This window comes from Tursiops truncatus, chromosome 9, assembly GCF_011762595.2.
Source record: "Tursiops truncatus isolate mTurTru1 chromosome 9, mTurTru1.mat.Y, whole genome shotgun sequence".
Classification (NCBI taxonomy): domain Eukaryota; kingdom Metazoa; phylum Chordata; class Mammalia; order Artiodactyla; family Delphinidae; genus Tursiops; species Tursiops truncatus.
In genome coordinates, this window is record NC_047042.1 from 99763682 (window position 1) to 99780506 (window position 16825).

General features: G+C 49.8%; 1 protein-coding gene across 5 annotated transcripts in view; it reads right to left on the reverse strand.

Annotated features, from left to right (window-relative positions):
* The window catches only part of PRKAG2 (protein kinase AMP-activated non-catalytic subunit gamma 2), a 277712-nt gene that overhangs the window by 91525 nt on the left and 169362 nt on the right, over positions 1-16825 (reverse strand). For all 5 annotated transcript variants that reach the window (XM_033863525.2, XM_033863524.2, XM_019930318.2 and 2 more), the window contains one exon: positions 12592-12803. In XM_033863525.2, coding sequence (XP_033719416.1) covers positions 12592-12803 — 212 coding nt within the window. The remainder of the gene's footprint in view (positions 1-12591; positions 12804-16825) is intronic.

Consider the following 16825-nt stretch of genomic DNA (forward strand, 5'->3'; position numbering starts at 1 on the left):
CAGGAGCCCTTGGGTAACTTTACACAGATTATTTCATTTGATCCTTATCACTATCCTGTGTAGTAAACACTATCTTCCTTTCAAACAGAGGCACGGGGAGAGAGGCCTCAAAGGTTCAGGAACTTGTAACTCCTTTCGCCAGCATATGCACATGCGTAAGACACACACGTCTTCAAAAGAAATGCCCTTCTGGATCCCCCTCCAGCTACAGCCCTTGCTCACAGCTCGTCTTCAGGCCAAACTTCTTGATAAAGTTGTCCACGTTCTCTGTCCATCCTCTGTCATCTCACACCCACTCAGCCACCCTCTGCAAGGGGGCTTCTGCCCCTAGCTTAGAGAACTCGGTGATGATTGAGACACTTTTTTCAGCAGAGATACGTTTGGCCTGTTACTTATTTAGGTGACGTCCTTCACACCAGCCCAAGCGAGAGAAACAGATGATCGTGATGGATTCTGCCTCCTGGGAGAGATACTATTCGTATATCCTCGCTATTCGCTCCGGCGTACCTCCCAACTCTGCGTGACACCAACATTTTAACCATTGCTTCTGCCAGGTGAAGGCGGGGTTGCTCCTCCGGGGGGGGAATTTCAGGATGAATCCTAAGGTGGCCACTGTCGTGATGGCAGATTTAACGCCACCATCCAAGACAGCAAAAGAATCCACCGCTGGAGATTCACATTTTTTTACCCCACACTTGTATCTCCGTGATCACAACACTGCCAAGGGCACGGCCGTGGGACCTGTGAGTCTTTCGAAAGCGATCCCCCATCTGTTAGGTTGTGACCCAAGAGGGAAGAGGTGGGAGGTGCTCCTCCAATGCTTTAGCTCAGGGTCCTGATTCTGCGGGACTTACTTCTTGCTGGGAGACTCTTGAGGGCAGGAATCATCTCAGCCACCTTTGAGTACTCAGTGCCAGGCAAACGATAGGGTCTTGGGAAATAACTGTTGAAGGAATGAGTTCCTTCTTGGGTCCTTGGGGAGGTGACAGAAGCAGGGCATTTATCAAGCGTTAAAAAAATGTTGAGGTAAAAAGACCCAACATCCTCTCCTTGGAGCTCAGCTACCCTGGGGAGCAGGAGAATCCCACAGACCCAGACCACAAGTCCCACAAAAAGACCCAGAAAACGGGCCAAGCTCCCAGCCAAGTACATCTCTCTTACTTGGGCTCCGCCTCCTTTCCGCTCATGAAGTCAGGACACCAACACTGCAGGAACACGGGAGGGATGCTAGTGCTAATACCTCTTCTGGACAGCTAGGAGAATTCTCTGCCAGCCTCTCCAACACACAGGCAGCACTTGTCTGAGTTCCAGCTCTCATGATAACCAGTCCCATCTTGAATCAGTTCTCTCTGTAGCTCCTACTCCTTGATACAATGTGAATTTTTTTCAAACTATTTTTAAAGTATCTAATCTGTTGTGAGTAATAGATGATGAAACTGCTAGTCTGCCATTTCTGGGCAGATACTCTTAACGTCAAGACCTTATTAGGTTATATAACCTGATATTTTAAATGGTAGACAGAAATATAAAACAAAGTAGTGCACAGAAAATTTTTAACTATTTCTTAATGTCAAGTGATTTGAAATATTTTTAGATGTTTAAAGGGCTTTTCTGGGATTTGCCTGGTGGCGCAGTGGATAAGACTCCACACTCCCAAGGCAGGGGCCCTGGGTTTGATCCCTGGTCAGGGAACTAGATCCCACATGCATGCTATAACTAAGAGTTTGCATGCCACAACTAAGGAGGCTGTGTGCCGCAACTAAGGAGCCCTGGAGCCACAACTAAGGAGCTCACATGCCGCAATGAAGGAGCCCGCGAGCCGCAACTAAGACCTAGCGCTACCAAATAAATAAATAAATATTTTTAAAAAGGGCTTTTCCATCTTAAAAAAGGGGCTAATTATTCCAAATAGCAATCTTGGAAATTGGTTACTGATTTCTTTCCAAATTTTCATACTAGGAAAACTAGGGATCTTAGAGATTGATTCAGGGACAAGATGGTCAGTTTTTTAAAAGAACCCAAAGTTCCTGAGTTTATTATCTATTCTTGACTCCACTGAATTGTTGCTTCCCCACATACGGGATCAAACAAGTATCAGTTATCTTTTCATACACAGCAGATCACCCCAAAGCTCAGGGGCTTAAGACAACAATTAATACTTTATTATCTGTTATGGACTGAATTGTTTCCCCCCAGCCCCCCAAATTCATATGTTGAAGCCCTAACCCTCAATGGGATTGTATTTGGAGATAGGACCTTTAAAGAAGTAATTAAGGGGACTTCCCTGGTGGTGCAGTGGTTAAGAATCTGCCTGCCAATGCAGGGGACACAGGTTCGAGCCCTGGTCTGGGAAGATCCCACATGCCATGGAGCAACTAAGCCTGTGCACCACAACTACTGAGCCTGCGCTCTAGAGCCCATGAACCACAACTACTGAGCCCACATGCCTAGAGCCTGTGCTCCACAATGCAGAGTAGCCCCCATCTGCCACAACTAGAGAAAGCCCTTGCGCAGCAACGAAGACCCAACGCGGCCAAAAATGAAAAAAAAAAAAAGAGAAAGAAGTAATTAAGATCAAATGAAGTCACAAGGGTGGGGCCCTAATCCAATAGAACTGGTGTCTTTGTAAGAGGAGGAAGAGACACCAGGGATGTGTGTGCTTGGAGGAAAGGCCAGGTGAGGACACAGAGAGATGATGGTCACCTGCACCCAAGGAGAGAGCCCTCAGGAGAAACCAAACCTGTCAACACCTTGATCTCGGACTTCTGGCCCCCAGAACTGTGAGAAATAAATTTCTGTTGTTTAAGTCACCCAGTCTGTGACACTTTGTTACGGCAGCCCCAACGGACTAATACATTCTGTCTTAATGGTTTCTGTGGATCAGTGGTTCATGAGCAGCTTGGCGGGTGGTCCTGGTGCAGGATCTCTTGCCAGGTGTCTAGTTGGGTTTGGGCTGGGGCTGTGGTCTCATCTGAAGGCTTGACTGGGGCTGAATGATCCACTTCCGTGGTGGCTCACTCCTACCGCTGGGATGCTGGTGCTGGTTGTTGGCTTGGGGCTTTAGTTCCTCTCCCCCTGGGCCTAATGAAACCTTTTTCATTCAGTCCCAACCAACCATCCTGAACCTTTTTCTTCAGTTCAATTACATATTAACTATATCATAAGGAGAAATATGATAGCCCTTATTTTCACCCACCAGAATCTTGGTATCATAAATTGGAAGAACAGAGAATAAGTCCATGCATCAGAGGCTGTGATGTACAGTTGACCCTTAACAATGTGAGGGTTGGGGTGCTGACCTTTCACACAGTGGAAAACCCAGTGTAACTTAAGTCAGCTCTACATATACATGGTTCCTCTATATCTGTGGTCATGTATCCAAGGATTCAGCTGACCTCAGACTGTGCAGTACTGCAGTACTTACTGTTGACAAAACTCTGCCTAGAAGTGTACCCATGCAGTTCAAACCTGTGGTGTTCAAGGGTCACCTGTACTACTCTGATCCCCTTTCAACAATGAAGGATTTTACTCCAGCTGTTGGGAATCTGCCAGTTGGTGACCCTCAACTATCAGCTAGGATGGCCCTTGGCTGAAGAGAGCTGCCTTGCCCAGGGTCAAGTCCCTTCTAGGACAGCTGTCATCTAATGACTGGTGATGATGGTATAAAGGTCTGGCTCCTTTGGCCCAACTTGGGGCCGCTCTGAGGAGCTCCCTGTGGTCTGCAGAGGACTTCGTGGAGACTGCACCACACCGCAACTTCTCCCTCTGTCCTTCTTCCCTCCTTCCCTCCTCCCACAGGTGTTGATCCTAAGAGCACTTCCTAATAAACATCCTGCACACTAATATCTACCTTAGATTCTCTACTGATTGGGGAACACAACCTGCAGCAGTCTGCTTAACAGGAAGTTACTCTCGGAGAGGTTAGCCGTCTAAATTAGACTCCTTAAATATAGATAAATGAGCCTCTAGACTCGAGCACATTGTGCGTGCAACTGCAGCCCCAGCTGCTGGAATCAAGTGATAAGACAGGAGGTAGATTTCAAAACTGGCCCGCATCCTCCCCATCTCCCTGCGTCCATGCCCTCTGCAATGTGACTGTCACTTCCATTTCGTTCTGTGGGCCAAAGCAAGTCATAAGCCCAACCCAGACCCAAGGGGAGAGGACACAGATTCTACCCAGGATGGAGGAGCTACAGAGGGGCGGTTCTGAGCCCAGCCTCAAGAAGCCTGGTATGGGGCACCCTGTCTCGTGGAGCCCCGTCACGGTCATGAGAACACGTCCAGGCTGGCCGGTTGCAGGAGGAGAGCACATGGAACAGAGACAAGCTGTTCTGGCTGAGGTCACTCTGGTCCAGCCAGTCCCCAAGTGACCTGCTAAGTGACCACAGATGTGAGAGTTAGCACAGCTGAGCCAAGAAGAATGCCCAACCCAAACTGCTGACCCACAGAAGGGAGAGTTAAGTAAAAGGTTGCTGTCCTGAACTGGGGGGAGGTTTGTTATTCAGCAATAGAAAAACGGATACAGTACCCACCCCTGTTGGTTACAGGAATCAAGCTGGCAAGAGAAGAGGAGAATGGAGACTCCAGGCTGCAACAGGTGTCTTAGGTTCCCTGTGACTAGTTTTGGGGACACCAAGTTGCTACAGGGGCTGCTGCTAATGGCCCAAACATGCAACCTCCTTATAGGACAGTCCTTGGGTGACAGGCCCCATCCCAGCTGCAGGTACATCTCCCTCATCCTGGGCGTCCCATAGCTAAGGGCGCCGCCATATGAAGACACAAAAGCCCAGTTTTGGGGGCTTCCCTGGTGGCGCAGAGGTTAAGAATCCGCCTGCTAATACGGCGAACACGGGTTCGAGCCCTGGTCCGGGAAGATCCCACATGCCGCGGAGCAACTAAGCCAGTGTGCCACAACTACTGAGCCTGTGCTCTAGAGCCCACGTGCCACAACTACTGAGCCTATATGCCACAACTACTGAGCCTGCGCGCTAGAGCCCGCGAGCCACAACTACTGAAGCCCACGCACCTAGAGCCCGTGCTCTGCAGCAAGAGATGCCACCGCAATAAGTCCGTGCACCGCAACGAAGAGTAGCCCCGCTCACCGCAACTAGAGAAAGTACGGGCTCAGCAACAAAGACCCAATGCAGCCAAAAATAAATTAAAAAAAAAAAAAAAAAAAAAGCCCAGTTTCCTTGCCTCGAGGCAGAGCAAATTCTGGTGCAGTTTACACTCCAGAGCTGCCCTGTTAACAGGCTGAGGCTAAACCTCATGTGAAACCACACCTTTGCTTTGTTTCTTCCCTTCCCTTGGGCCTGAGAGCTTTCTTCTGAGAGCACTCCTAATAAATAAACAAACTTGCATCTGAAACCCCGTCTCAGCCTCTGCTTCTAGGTACTCTGATTGAGGACACAGGTCAAGAGTGAAATTACTAGAAGAAAATGAGGGGGAGACGGGCTGCTGTAGAAAGGAAATGGGATCAGGACCGATCATTTGAATACCTTCACATCAAGTTTTCGACCCCACGGAAGACGATTCTTCCATTGGTTCCAGAAAAATACGCTCACCGCGTGCTCCCACCTCCTAAGGAAACTCACCCATTTCCTTTACAAGCCCAGATGTAATGCTTGCTTTCCCCCTTCTATCTTTAACTGCTCCCTTCCTACTAACTCGTTCCCCGTCAGTGTTTAAATCCTTGTGGGAACAAACCATCACCTCCATTCTTCCAGCTACAGCCCCATCTCTTCCCCCTTGAAGTCAGGATTCTGGAAAGAGTCATCTACACTAGAGACCTCCACATCTTCACCTCTTAATCATTCACCCCACATCACACGGCTTCTGCTCTTGACCGTGCCCTTGAAAGTATTCCTGCCAAGGCTACCGATGACCTCAGTCCTTACGGTCCCTGGCCAGGAACGTCACTGATCACGCCCTCCAAATGTGTGAAACACAACGAAATACAGTTCTTGTGCTTCTGTGATACTGTGTTTGCCTGGTTTTCTGCCTACTTTCCAGGCAGTTCAGAATCCCCATCCTTTGTTTGTCCTTCAAATGCCCACGTTCTTCTGGCTTTCTTCTCAACTACCATACCTCTCTCCGGATTATTTCATCTACTATCATGGCATAAATTACCTTTGACATTCTGATGATTTAAAAATCTTAATTTCCAGGGGAGTTCCCTAGTGGCCTAGTGGTTAGGATTCCAGGCTTTCACTGCCGTGGCCTGGGTTCAATCCCCGGTTGGGGAACTGAGATGCTGCAAGCCGCGTGGTGCGGTCAAAAAAATAAATATAAACAAACAAACAAATTAATTAAAATCTTAATTTTTAGCTCCAGACTCACAAATCCAGTTGCCCTTTGGACACCTCCACTGAATTATCCCACGGGCACCTGTTGTACCATCACCAGCCAACACACACGTGTGTCCACTTATACACACCCCCATGTGCTCACATACACACAAGCACACGCACACAGCCTGCTTCTCCTTCTCCTCTGTTCCCTATCCCAGCAAGTGCAACTACCACCCATCCAGTTTCCCAAGGCAAAACCTTTGGAATCGTCCTTGATTCTTCTCTTTTCTGCCCTCAACTAATCAATCACTACATCCCCAGCTCCTTTCAATTCGACGTCTTAAACAGCTCTCTACGTTTTAACACCAGCCCCCTTCTTTCCACTGTCAGCTGCCACCAGGCCCAGATCATTTCACACTGCATCTCATCTGAGCCCCTGCTGTACCCAAATCCAATCTAATTTCCACACCCCACCAGAGGGACCATCCTAAAATGCAGAGCTGATTATTGCTCTCTGCTGCTGCTGCAAAAAATGTCCACTTCCTTCCTCTGGGATTGTTTCTTTTTTAAATTAATTAATTAGTTAATTTTTGGCTGTGCTGGGTCTTCGTTGCTGCGCGTGGGTTTTCTCTAGATGCAGTGAGGAGGGGCTGCTCTTCATTGCGCTGCGTGGGCTTCTCATTGCAGTGGCTTCTCCTGTTGCGGAGCACAGGCTCTGGGTGTGCGGGCTTTAGTAGTCGCAGCACGCGGGCTCAGTAGTTGTGGCTCGTGGGCTCCAGAGCGCAGGCATAGTAGTTGTGGCTCATGGGCCCTAGAGCGCAGGCTCAGTAGTTGTGGTGCGTGGGCTCAGTAGCTGTGGCATGCAGGCTCAGTAGTCGTGGCTCGCAGGCTCTAGAGAGCAGGCTCAGTAGTTGTGGCGCATGGGCTTAGTTGCTCCGCGGCGTGTGGGATCTTCCTGGATCGGGGCTCGAACCCACGGCCCCTGCGTTGGCAGGCGGATCCCTAACCTCTGCACCACCCGGGAAGCCCTGGGCCTGGCGTTTGTGCTCACACTGGACTGGAGATTTTCTCCCATGAGAACTACACAGGCTCTATCGAATATTCTATTATGACTATTTCCCTATTTGTGGCCCCCCAATAGACAGGAGCTCCTTCCTTTGTTCAGTGAGTCCTCAGCTATTTATCGAACCCCTCCCCTGCATAATGTGCTGTTAATAAATGGCGAACAAAATGAACACTGTCCCTGCCTCATAAGAGCCGCTTACGTACTTGTCATCCCATCAGCCTTTCCGAGCACAGTGTCTGACACCCAGTGGTTGCTTCATAAATATTTGCTGAGTAAATAAATGATAAAATGAGTGCTGTCTACTAAAGACTAATTCATTACCCTCATCCCCTTTCCAATTTTAGAATAAAATTCATGGGAACAAAGTTTATAAAAGTGATTATAAAAGTGATTTTATAAAAGTGATCCGCTTTTATAAAAGTCAATGTTTACAGAGAGCATCTTTTTATTCCAAAAGGCAGAGATGAATTACATCTAAGTATTTTCAGGCTGATAGACGTCTTTAAGCAGCTCACATTCCTCTATAAAGATTATGCCAGTAACGGAATGCATGAAATCAGCTAAACGCCTAAGGAACTTAGCACATAAGGACAGTCAGCATAATCCAATTAGAAAGAAACACTTAAATGAACTTGAATCCATCACCAGCCCTGCTGCCAAGGGCTGCTGAAAGCAGAGACCTGGGCCAAACTACAGCTGCAGAGGCTGTGACCAACATGCCGAAGAAGCTCCTGGAGGCCTTGTGTGATAAAACTTACACATGATGAAGACCCCTGTTTAATGTCTGTAGCCAGTGGGAACACTGTCTTCCAATTTTGAAACAGATCATTTCAAAACATAAGTGTTTTGGTTTTGATTTTCTGATTTGATTTTTTTTTTTTTTTTTTTTTTGCGGTATGCAGGCCTCTCACTGCTGTGGCCTCTCCCATTGCGGAGCACAGGCTCCGGACGCGCAGGCTCAGCGGCCATGGCTCACGGGCCCAGCCGCTCCGCGGCATGTGGGATCTTCTCGGACCGGGGCACGAACCCGTGTCCCCTGCATCGGCAGGCAGACTCTCAACCACTGCGCCACCAGGGAAGCCCTCTGATTTGATTTTGATTCTGATTTGATTGTGATTTTCTGAAGCTCAAACTATATAAACATTGCAGTGTTGACTGGATCATTAACAAAAATGTGGTGAAAGGATACAACCGAAAGTGTCTCTAATTCATAATAATTAAAGGATTGCTCAATCAGCATTAATAGGATGTTAGAATAATCAAATATGTATTATGTGAAGGTATAATGGGCATAATGATATATTTTGAGACTACAGAAATTTACTATCATTAACTGCTGTATACAGATGTGTAGGGTTTTCTAGAATTGTATTTATAACCTATATATAGGTAAAACTAAGTGCATTAATTGTTTTGTACCTATGTACTGCTAAACGGGTCTTAAAATAAATTTTGAATATAGTTTCTAAAATAGACAGCTACCATCCCCTTGTCACTTATTTTACCAAATTGCCTAGAAGCACCTCTTAATAGACTGTACAAGGTGAACTTTGTAAAATGATCATGGACAATAAGGTATATGGAGTCCAACTAACTGTGGCCTCCTAAATTATGAAAAAAACTGTGGTAAAATACACTTAACATAAAATTCATCATTTTAACCATTTTTAAGAGTACAATTCAGTGGCATCAAGTACATTAATATGGTTGTGCGACCATCGCCACCATCATCTTCAGAACTTTTTTCATCTTCCCAAACTGAAACTCTGTCCCCATTAAACACTGACTCCCCATTTCTCCCCATCCAGACCCTGGTGACCACCATTTTGCTTTCTGTCTCTATGAATCTGACGGCTCTAGGGACCTCCTATAAGTGGAATCATATACAACGTCTGTCCTTTTAAGACTGGTGTATTTCACTTAGCATAACGTCCTCAAGGTTCATCCACGTTGTAGCGTCCGTCAGGATTTCTTTTCCTTTTCAAGGCTGAATAATATTCCATTGTATGTTTCCATCATGTTTATCCATCCATGACATCTGCACGTTGTTGAAACTTCACGGTGCTATCAGTTCCCCCAGTCTGTTTGTGGAATCGCAGGCTCTGACCAGGGCACAGGGTCCGTGCCCACCGCTGAGTACGGGATACAGCCAAGGACCCCTCCTCCCTGGCCCCAGAACCGCCTCAGAAAGCCTGGAAGGCCCCAGGCTCCCTGGCTTTCACCAAGAGCTTCGTAGTTGTGCGGTATGAACAGTTAAGAATATCACTTTCTAGTCACAGTCGGGGTGGGGGCAGGGCACAGCAGGCAGACCCAGAACGCCCTCTGGATTCTCTCTCACTTAAACTGGGAGAGGCTGTCCCGAGCACAGAACTTCTGCAATCATGGAAAAACCCTGTGTCTGCGTCCGTACCATCACTTCAAATGATCTAACGTCAAAATGGCCATCTCCTCGTCCATGCAGTGTCTCTTCTTACACGGGGCTAACCTGTCAGTTATCCCTGGTCCATGAGAAGAAGCCAACATTTTGAGACTTGATGCCTCTCGACTGGTCGCTTCCCTCTTGGCTCCCTCCTCCGGTCTCCTCCCTCCTCCCCCAGGGTTTCTGTCCCAGACCTCCTGGCCCACTGGCCTCTCGGCAGGTTTGGCACAAGGTGGAAGGCAGGAAGCAGTGGAGACGCCAGACTTTCTACCCCTCTGCCTCGCATGACATCTCTGGCCAGTGGCTGCTTCTCCTCTGCGGTTCCAGCTCCTGCCAGGCAGACACACTGGTTCCACCTCCCATCCGATGGGCTCCCAACACATCCCTCCAGCCCGAGGGGAGTAGTGGCTTCCTGCGTGTGATCGTCTTTGGGTTGCGCATCATTCCTTTTTTGGATATATTTGTTCTATTATCTCTATGACCAAGTCTCTTTGCTAAATGCCCGGGAGAACAGAAACCTCTAGGTCTTTTCTCATTCATACCCAAGAACACGGATGACCTTCCTCCTGGACCCTTAGCTGTAAGCGGCCAAGGCCTGCACCTCTCCACGTCTCTAGTGAGTGGTCCTCTGGTCCCCAATCTCTGCCAGATGCCCACCTCCCAGAGACAGCCCCCCGCCCCCAGCTCCTACCCTATGCTACACGTCACACTCCTTCCCACCCCAAGCCATGGCTAATTTTCTTTTCCAGGAGGCCCTCCCCTCCCCTCTCCCCTTTTTTTTTTTTTAACATCTTTATTGGAGTATAATTGCTTTACAATGGTATGTTAGTTTCAGCTTCACAACAAAATGAATCAGTTATACATATACATATGTTCCCATATCTCTTCCTGCTTGCGTCTCCCTCCCTCCCACCCTCCCTATCCCACCCCTCCAGGCGGTCACAAAGCACCGAGCTGATCTCCCTGTGCTATGCGGCTGCTTCCCACTAGCTATCTACCTTACGTTTGGTAGTGTATATATGTCCATGCCTCTCTCTCGCTTTGTCACCGTTTACCCTTCCCCCTCCCCATAGCCTCAAGTCCATTCTCTAGTAAGTCTGTATCTTTATTCCTGTTTCACCCCTATCGTATCCCTCTCCCCTTATTTAGACCCTACAATCTCCCAAGGCTTCCTGGCCCTTATCAGACCACAGTATTTTCCCTTTCCTGTCCCCTGCAGTGTGGACTATTTGTTTCACTCCAGATGCCCACCCAACCTACTTTCCGCTTTTATTTAACTGTTTTATCTGAGTGCTATTCTGTTCCCAGTAAGACTGTAAGCCCTAGAGGGCAGAGACAACACCTTGCATTTTATTCCTCAGCACTTAAAACAATACTCTGCTAAGCTTACACCTAATAAAATAGTCATCAGACAAACAAGGAGAAGAGTCGCAGTAGGTTCTCTGCATGACAAACACATCTTCTTTCTCCCCAAAGGTAGCAACTGTTATGGTTGGATGGTGTCCCTCAAAAAGCTACGTCCTGACCGCTGATACCTGTGAATGCGACCTTATTTGGAAATCAGGTCTTTGCAGAGGTCATCAAGAAGCGGTCGTACTGAGTTAGGTTGGGCCCTCATCCAACACGACTGGTGTTCTCATAAGAGTTTAAAACTGGACACAAACAGAGACAGAGGGAAGACAGCCACGTGAAGATGGAGGTGGAGTGACGTTGTCCCAATCCAAGAAAATCCTGGGGCTACAGGAAGCTGGGAGAGGCCAGGAAATATCCTCCCCCCCCAGAGATTGCAGAGGGAACGTGGTCCTGCCGAAACCTTCATTGCCCCCTTCCAGCCTCCAGAACCATGAGACAATAGCCTCCTGTTGTTTTAAGCCCCCCAGTCTGTGCCCCTTTGTTACGGCAGCCACAGGAAGCTAACACCACAGCTGAATAAAATAGTTACATCCATCTGGATAGACTCTAGCGATACGGTCCTCGTGTCCTTGCTGGGCACAGGAATGATATTGAGGGTCTGTGGTAGCCAACACGAACTAGGGGGCGGTGATGGTGGTCCCCACACGTAGGGCCCACGGTGTTGAAATGCAGAGTGTTTAAGCGCTGGTGCTAAGCCAGCTTCTTCCATCCATACCCACGAGTCCCAATCCTCCGAAGGATGCAAAGACACCTGTTTCGCCATCCCACTCTGCTTTGAAAGGTTCACCTTTCCAAGGATGCTTCCCAAGTCAAATGATGTCAGACTTTAAATCTTTAAAATCTAGAATAAAATTTCTACAAGAAACCATTTTTTGGCTTTCCCTATGACTTTTTACTTTAGTAACCCAATCAAGATAAATTCAAAGAAAGCTTTTAATGACTGATTTTTAAAAAGAAGCTAAGAGGGCTTCCCTGGCGGCGCAGTGGTTGAGAGTCCGCCTGCCGACGCAGGGGACGCGGGTTCGTGCCCCGGTCCGGGAAGATCCCACATGCCGCGGAGCGGCTGGGCCCGTGAGCCATGGCCGCTGAGCCTGCGCGTCCGGAGCCTGTGCTCCGCAACGGGAGAGGCCACAGCAGTGAGAGGCCCGCGTACCGAAAAAAAAAAAAAAAAAAAAAGAAGCTAAGAGAGCAAAAAGCTTTTTCTGATCATGTTCCAGATGTTACCATTCATTTGGTTTCCGTTTGCCTACTGTGCCCTCGCCATTTTTTTCTCAGTTTGTGATTCATGATAAAATGTACCAAAAATGTCACAGGAGTGCACAGCTTTAGTTTCAGCTGTGTACAGACTCTGCCCTCCCTCCCATAGCTGGCGGCCCGGCCCCCAGGAGAAGGCCCAGACTTACAGATTTGGAGGGAGAATGGTGTGTTGGCGATGCTGACGGAGGCCTGGCTGAACTCTGGAAGGAGGACGGGCAGAACCTCTGGCCTGTGTCCGGAGGGGAAGAGGAGGCATAGATGCGATTTTCCAGTCGCTCAGGCTCATGCTTATAGGATTCGAGAGGAAACGTGTGCTGCTTGACCACTTGGGTGGGTGTTGATGGAGAGGAAGAGAGGCCTGAAGTTGAGGAGGAAACCACACAGGGCCGTTAGAAATCTGGCTGACACAGGGAAAGGGGCTTCCATCTACAAGGGCCAAAAATCTCAAATGGCAGGAATATAAAAGATCAAATTCTGAATACTGGGGACAAGCTAGTAGACAATGACTTCTAATCCCTTAGAATCAGCTGTGCCCAGAAATCCCCTCGTCATCCGACTTGAGTCGCGGGCAGAGCCGCCTTGCTGTGAAGGGGCCGCTCTAACAGTTCAGAAGCTGTCGGGGTGAAAGACTTCTTACACACACACTTCGGAGGCTATTTTCTGCCACTGAGTCCAAGACCATTGGATCTCCCCTCCTCCCCTACAGAGCATGGTGCCAAGAGCACGCGGAGGGGAACCCATATTACTCGAGAGGAGACATAAGGAAGTTCACGAAGGATTCAGCAGAGACAAAGGTCAGGGTTGCAGACGTCACCTGACAACATACACCGGGGACCAGACAAGACACGCTGTTATTGTCAAAATGTGCCACGTGAAGATGGTCACCGTGAGTGTGCAGCAGTGAGAATCACCATGAAGATGCGCGCCGGGAGCGGCCTGGGGAAGGAAGGAGCCTTGCAGAGTGAAGACTCAGATAGACAGGAACCAGGAGGAAGCGGGTGGGGATCCGTGACCAAGGAACTGCAAGGAGGCTGGGGACACGACTCTGCCAGGGTGACAGGCCGTCCACTTCGACAGGGCTGGTACAATCCTGGGGGCCTTTCTCACTCACACCTAGCTGATTACACCATAAGATCATTGTTGTGAGCTGAATGGCGTTCCCCCACCCCCAGAGAGATATGTTAAAGTCTTAACCTCCGGTACCTATGAATGTGACCTTATTTGGAAATAAGGTCTTTGCAGATGGAATCAAGCTGAGATTATACTGGAGTAGTTTGGGCTCTTAACTCTATGTGTAGTGTCCTTATAAGAGGAGAAGACACACACACACTGACACACACACACTGACACACACACACACACACACACACACACACACACACACACACAGAGGAGAAGACCATGTGATGACAGAGGCAGAAATCAGAGTGACGCCTCTATGCGTCAAGGAACACCAAGCGCTGCTGGCGACCATCAGAAGCTAGAAGAGTGGAGGAAGGTGATCAAAGGGTACAGATTACCAGTTATAAGATAAATAAGTATCAGGGATGTCGTGTACAAAATGACGACTGTAGTCAACACTGCTGTATGATATACAGGACAGTTGTTACGAAAGTAAATCCTGAGCGCTCGTCACAGGGAGAAAAGTTCTTTTCCTTTTTCTTTTCTTTTTATTGTTTCCATAGAAATGAGGGATGTTAGCCGACCCACTGTGATCATGATTTCACAATACACGCAAATCAAAGTATCGTGCTGTATGCCTTAAACGTATACAGAGATGCGTATCAATTATTTCTCAACAAAACTGGAAGAAGGCACAAAGCAGCTAGAAGAGGCAAGGAGGGATTCGATCCAGAGTCTCAGAGAGAGCGTGGCCCTGCTGACACCTTGGTTTCAGACTTCCAGCCTCTGGAACCGTGAGAGAAAAAACCTTCTGTCGTTTTATGCCACCCAGTTTGTGGTACTTTGTTATGGCAGCTCTAGGAAATGAATACAATAACGTTGCCTGATATTGATTTGTTTTCTAAGATCAGACTCTGGATTTGAGTCTGATCTCTCACATTTATAGGTAACTGAATAAAATTTTTATTTTAAATTGGTTATTTAAAAATACTTAATCACGCAAGCCAAAGCAAAGACATCAGTAGACATGGTCCAACGGCCATCCTCTCGTTCTTTCTGACCTTGACAAAGACTGGTCAGCCTACGAGCCACCAGCCTGGGGCTCTTTCTCTGTGCTGCTCTGTGCCACGTTCTCTCATGCCATCGCTGTGCACACCCCCGCCAGAGCGGCCGCCTAACTCATCCCATCTCCCTCCTGCTGACTCTGCGGCCCTAGGAGCCTCCCAGCCCTGAACTCAGCACATTTCGTCTGTACCGAGCGCTACCAGAGTGAACAACGAGCTGCTTCACACCAAACCAAATGTAAAGTATGGAATTCTCTCCCCGCTCCCCGCCCCTCCCCCCGGCCCCCAAACGCATCATCGGCCCAGAGCTGTCCTGGGCCAGGGGCAGGTGCTTGGTCAATGCCAGCCCCCAACAGGCAGAGAAAGAGAAGGGGGCAGGGCCAGGGCTCAAGCTCAGTTGGCACCTTCCCTCCCATATTTCCCAGGCAGACGCATTGGGAGAGCAACCAGGTAAAGGAGGAGTGTCATTTTCCAGGGACCCCTTATCCCACGGAACCACGCCAAGTGGGGATCCCTGCCGCCCGGGCCCCAGGCTGACCTGGGAGGAGCTCCAGGTGAAAGCAGGAGGTAGAATGCTGTCACCACGGCTTTGAAGGTCTCCAGACTTATGACGTGAAAGGCCCCTAAGAGCAAAGGCCCCTAAGTTTCCACCCCAAAGGTCTTGAGAAGCAAGGCCCGTTTGGAGATGGGGCTGGGGGAGTGAGGAGGGGAGGAAGGAGACTGGGGACCCTGAGCAGCTGGAGATCTGATGGTCCAGCAGCTCTGCAGGGGGAGATGCAGGCGCTCTGGCAGGCAGGCCAGGCTGTGGGTGATACCCACGGAGCAGGAGTGAGGCCACGGGCCAGGCTGGGGCGGGCCCGAGCCTCTCAGGGGGCTGTGCCGGATGGGAGAAGGAAGCCCTCGGGCTGCTTTGTTTGTGGACGGACACCTCGCGGGCCTCAGGCCCCAGGGGTGGTGGCGTGGCCTTCACTGGCTCCTGTGACAGCCTGCGTAGGCGCCACGGTCCAGCGGGAAACGTCCTGGTCCCTGCTCCCAACTCTCGCCTGGGCCACTGGACACAGGGGCCCTTCCTGTGCTTTCTTTGGGGTGTTCCCTGCATTCGGGGTTTGTGCTGCAGACCGAACAGAGGGGGAAACAGAGCTGGACTGGGGGGGGGCGGCTCTTGGGCTCAAAAGCCTGTGCCACTGACCACATCCTGACCACCCGCAGGGACCCCTCAGGCGGAGCCCCTCGGGGGCCTGAGTTCTTCACATAAAGGACAAGCGGCCCCAGTGATCTCCGCGCCCTCAGCCAGCAGCAACAAGCACCAGGGTGGGGTGGACCCTACTCGGTCTCGCAGGGCTCAGTCTAGACCCGTCCCCATCTGGCAGCGACCCCGCTCCAGGCCCGCGGGGGAATTTTCCGAGGCCAGAGGAAGTCAGTGCCTCTGAGGGGTCATTTCGGCAGCATCTCTCACGACTACAAACACAAGTTCTTCCCCAGCCGTTCTGCTACTGGGCATTCGTGCGTCAGACGTATTTGTGTCAGTGCTAACCAGCCAGTGTCTGGGGTCATCCACCTCCCTGGTGCTTCAGAGCAGAGCTTGAGACACAGGTGCTCATCTGCAGGAAGAGGCTACACAACGCACTGCACGTCCACAGCCTTCTTCCCTACGGAACACGGCAAGCCCCGCCGTCCTTCTCATCTCCCAGACAGAGGGGTAAGTGAAGGACGCAAACCGCAGAGCCGTCTGCATAGAAGGATCCATTTAGAGTTTCACAGACGGGGAAGAACCTGTACACCTGCATCCCACTGTCTGCACTCGCCCAGAGTGTCTGGGAGGATCTGGAAACACGGGCTGCATCTGGTGATGGGAACGACCGGCAGGGAAGGGGATCACGGTGGGCCCTTTGCTATTCTTCAACATGATGCATAATACCACATGAATGATGTATTTGTCATTCAGAAAATCGCTTTTTTCAGCCACTGTTCTGCTGTTGAGGCAAGAGGCCGGCTAACACTGTCTGGAAGCGCCTGCACCCTGATCCTGGCGCCCAGACGGCTCCGACCAGACGGAGGACAGGGCCTGCTCCCCCCCAGGCCCGCTCTCCCCCTCAACTCTCCCCATTTCCCCTTCTCTCTGTAGGATGCTGTCCCCCTTAGGACAGTCTTCAGGATGAAGCCTAGTGGCCACTGTGGGGGGACTTTCAGAGCT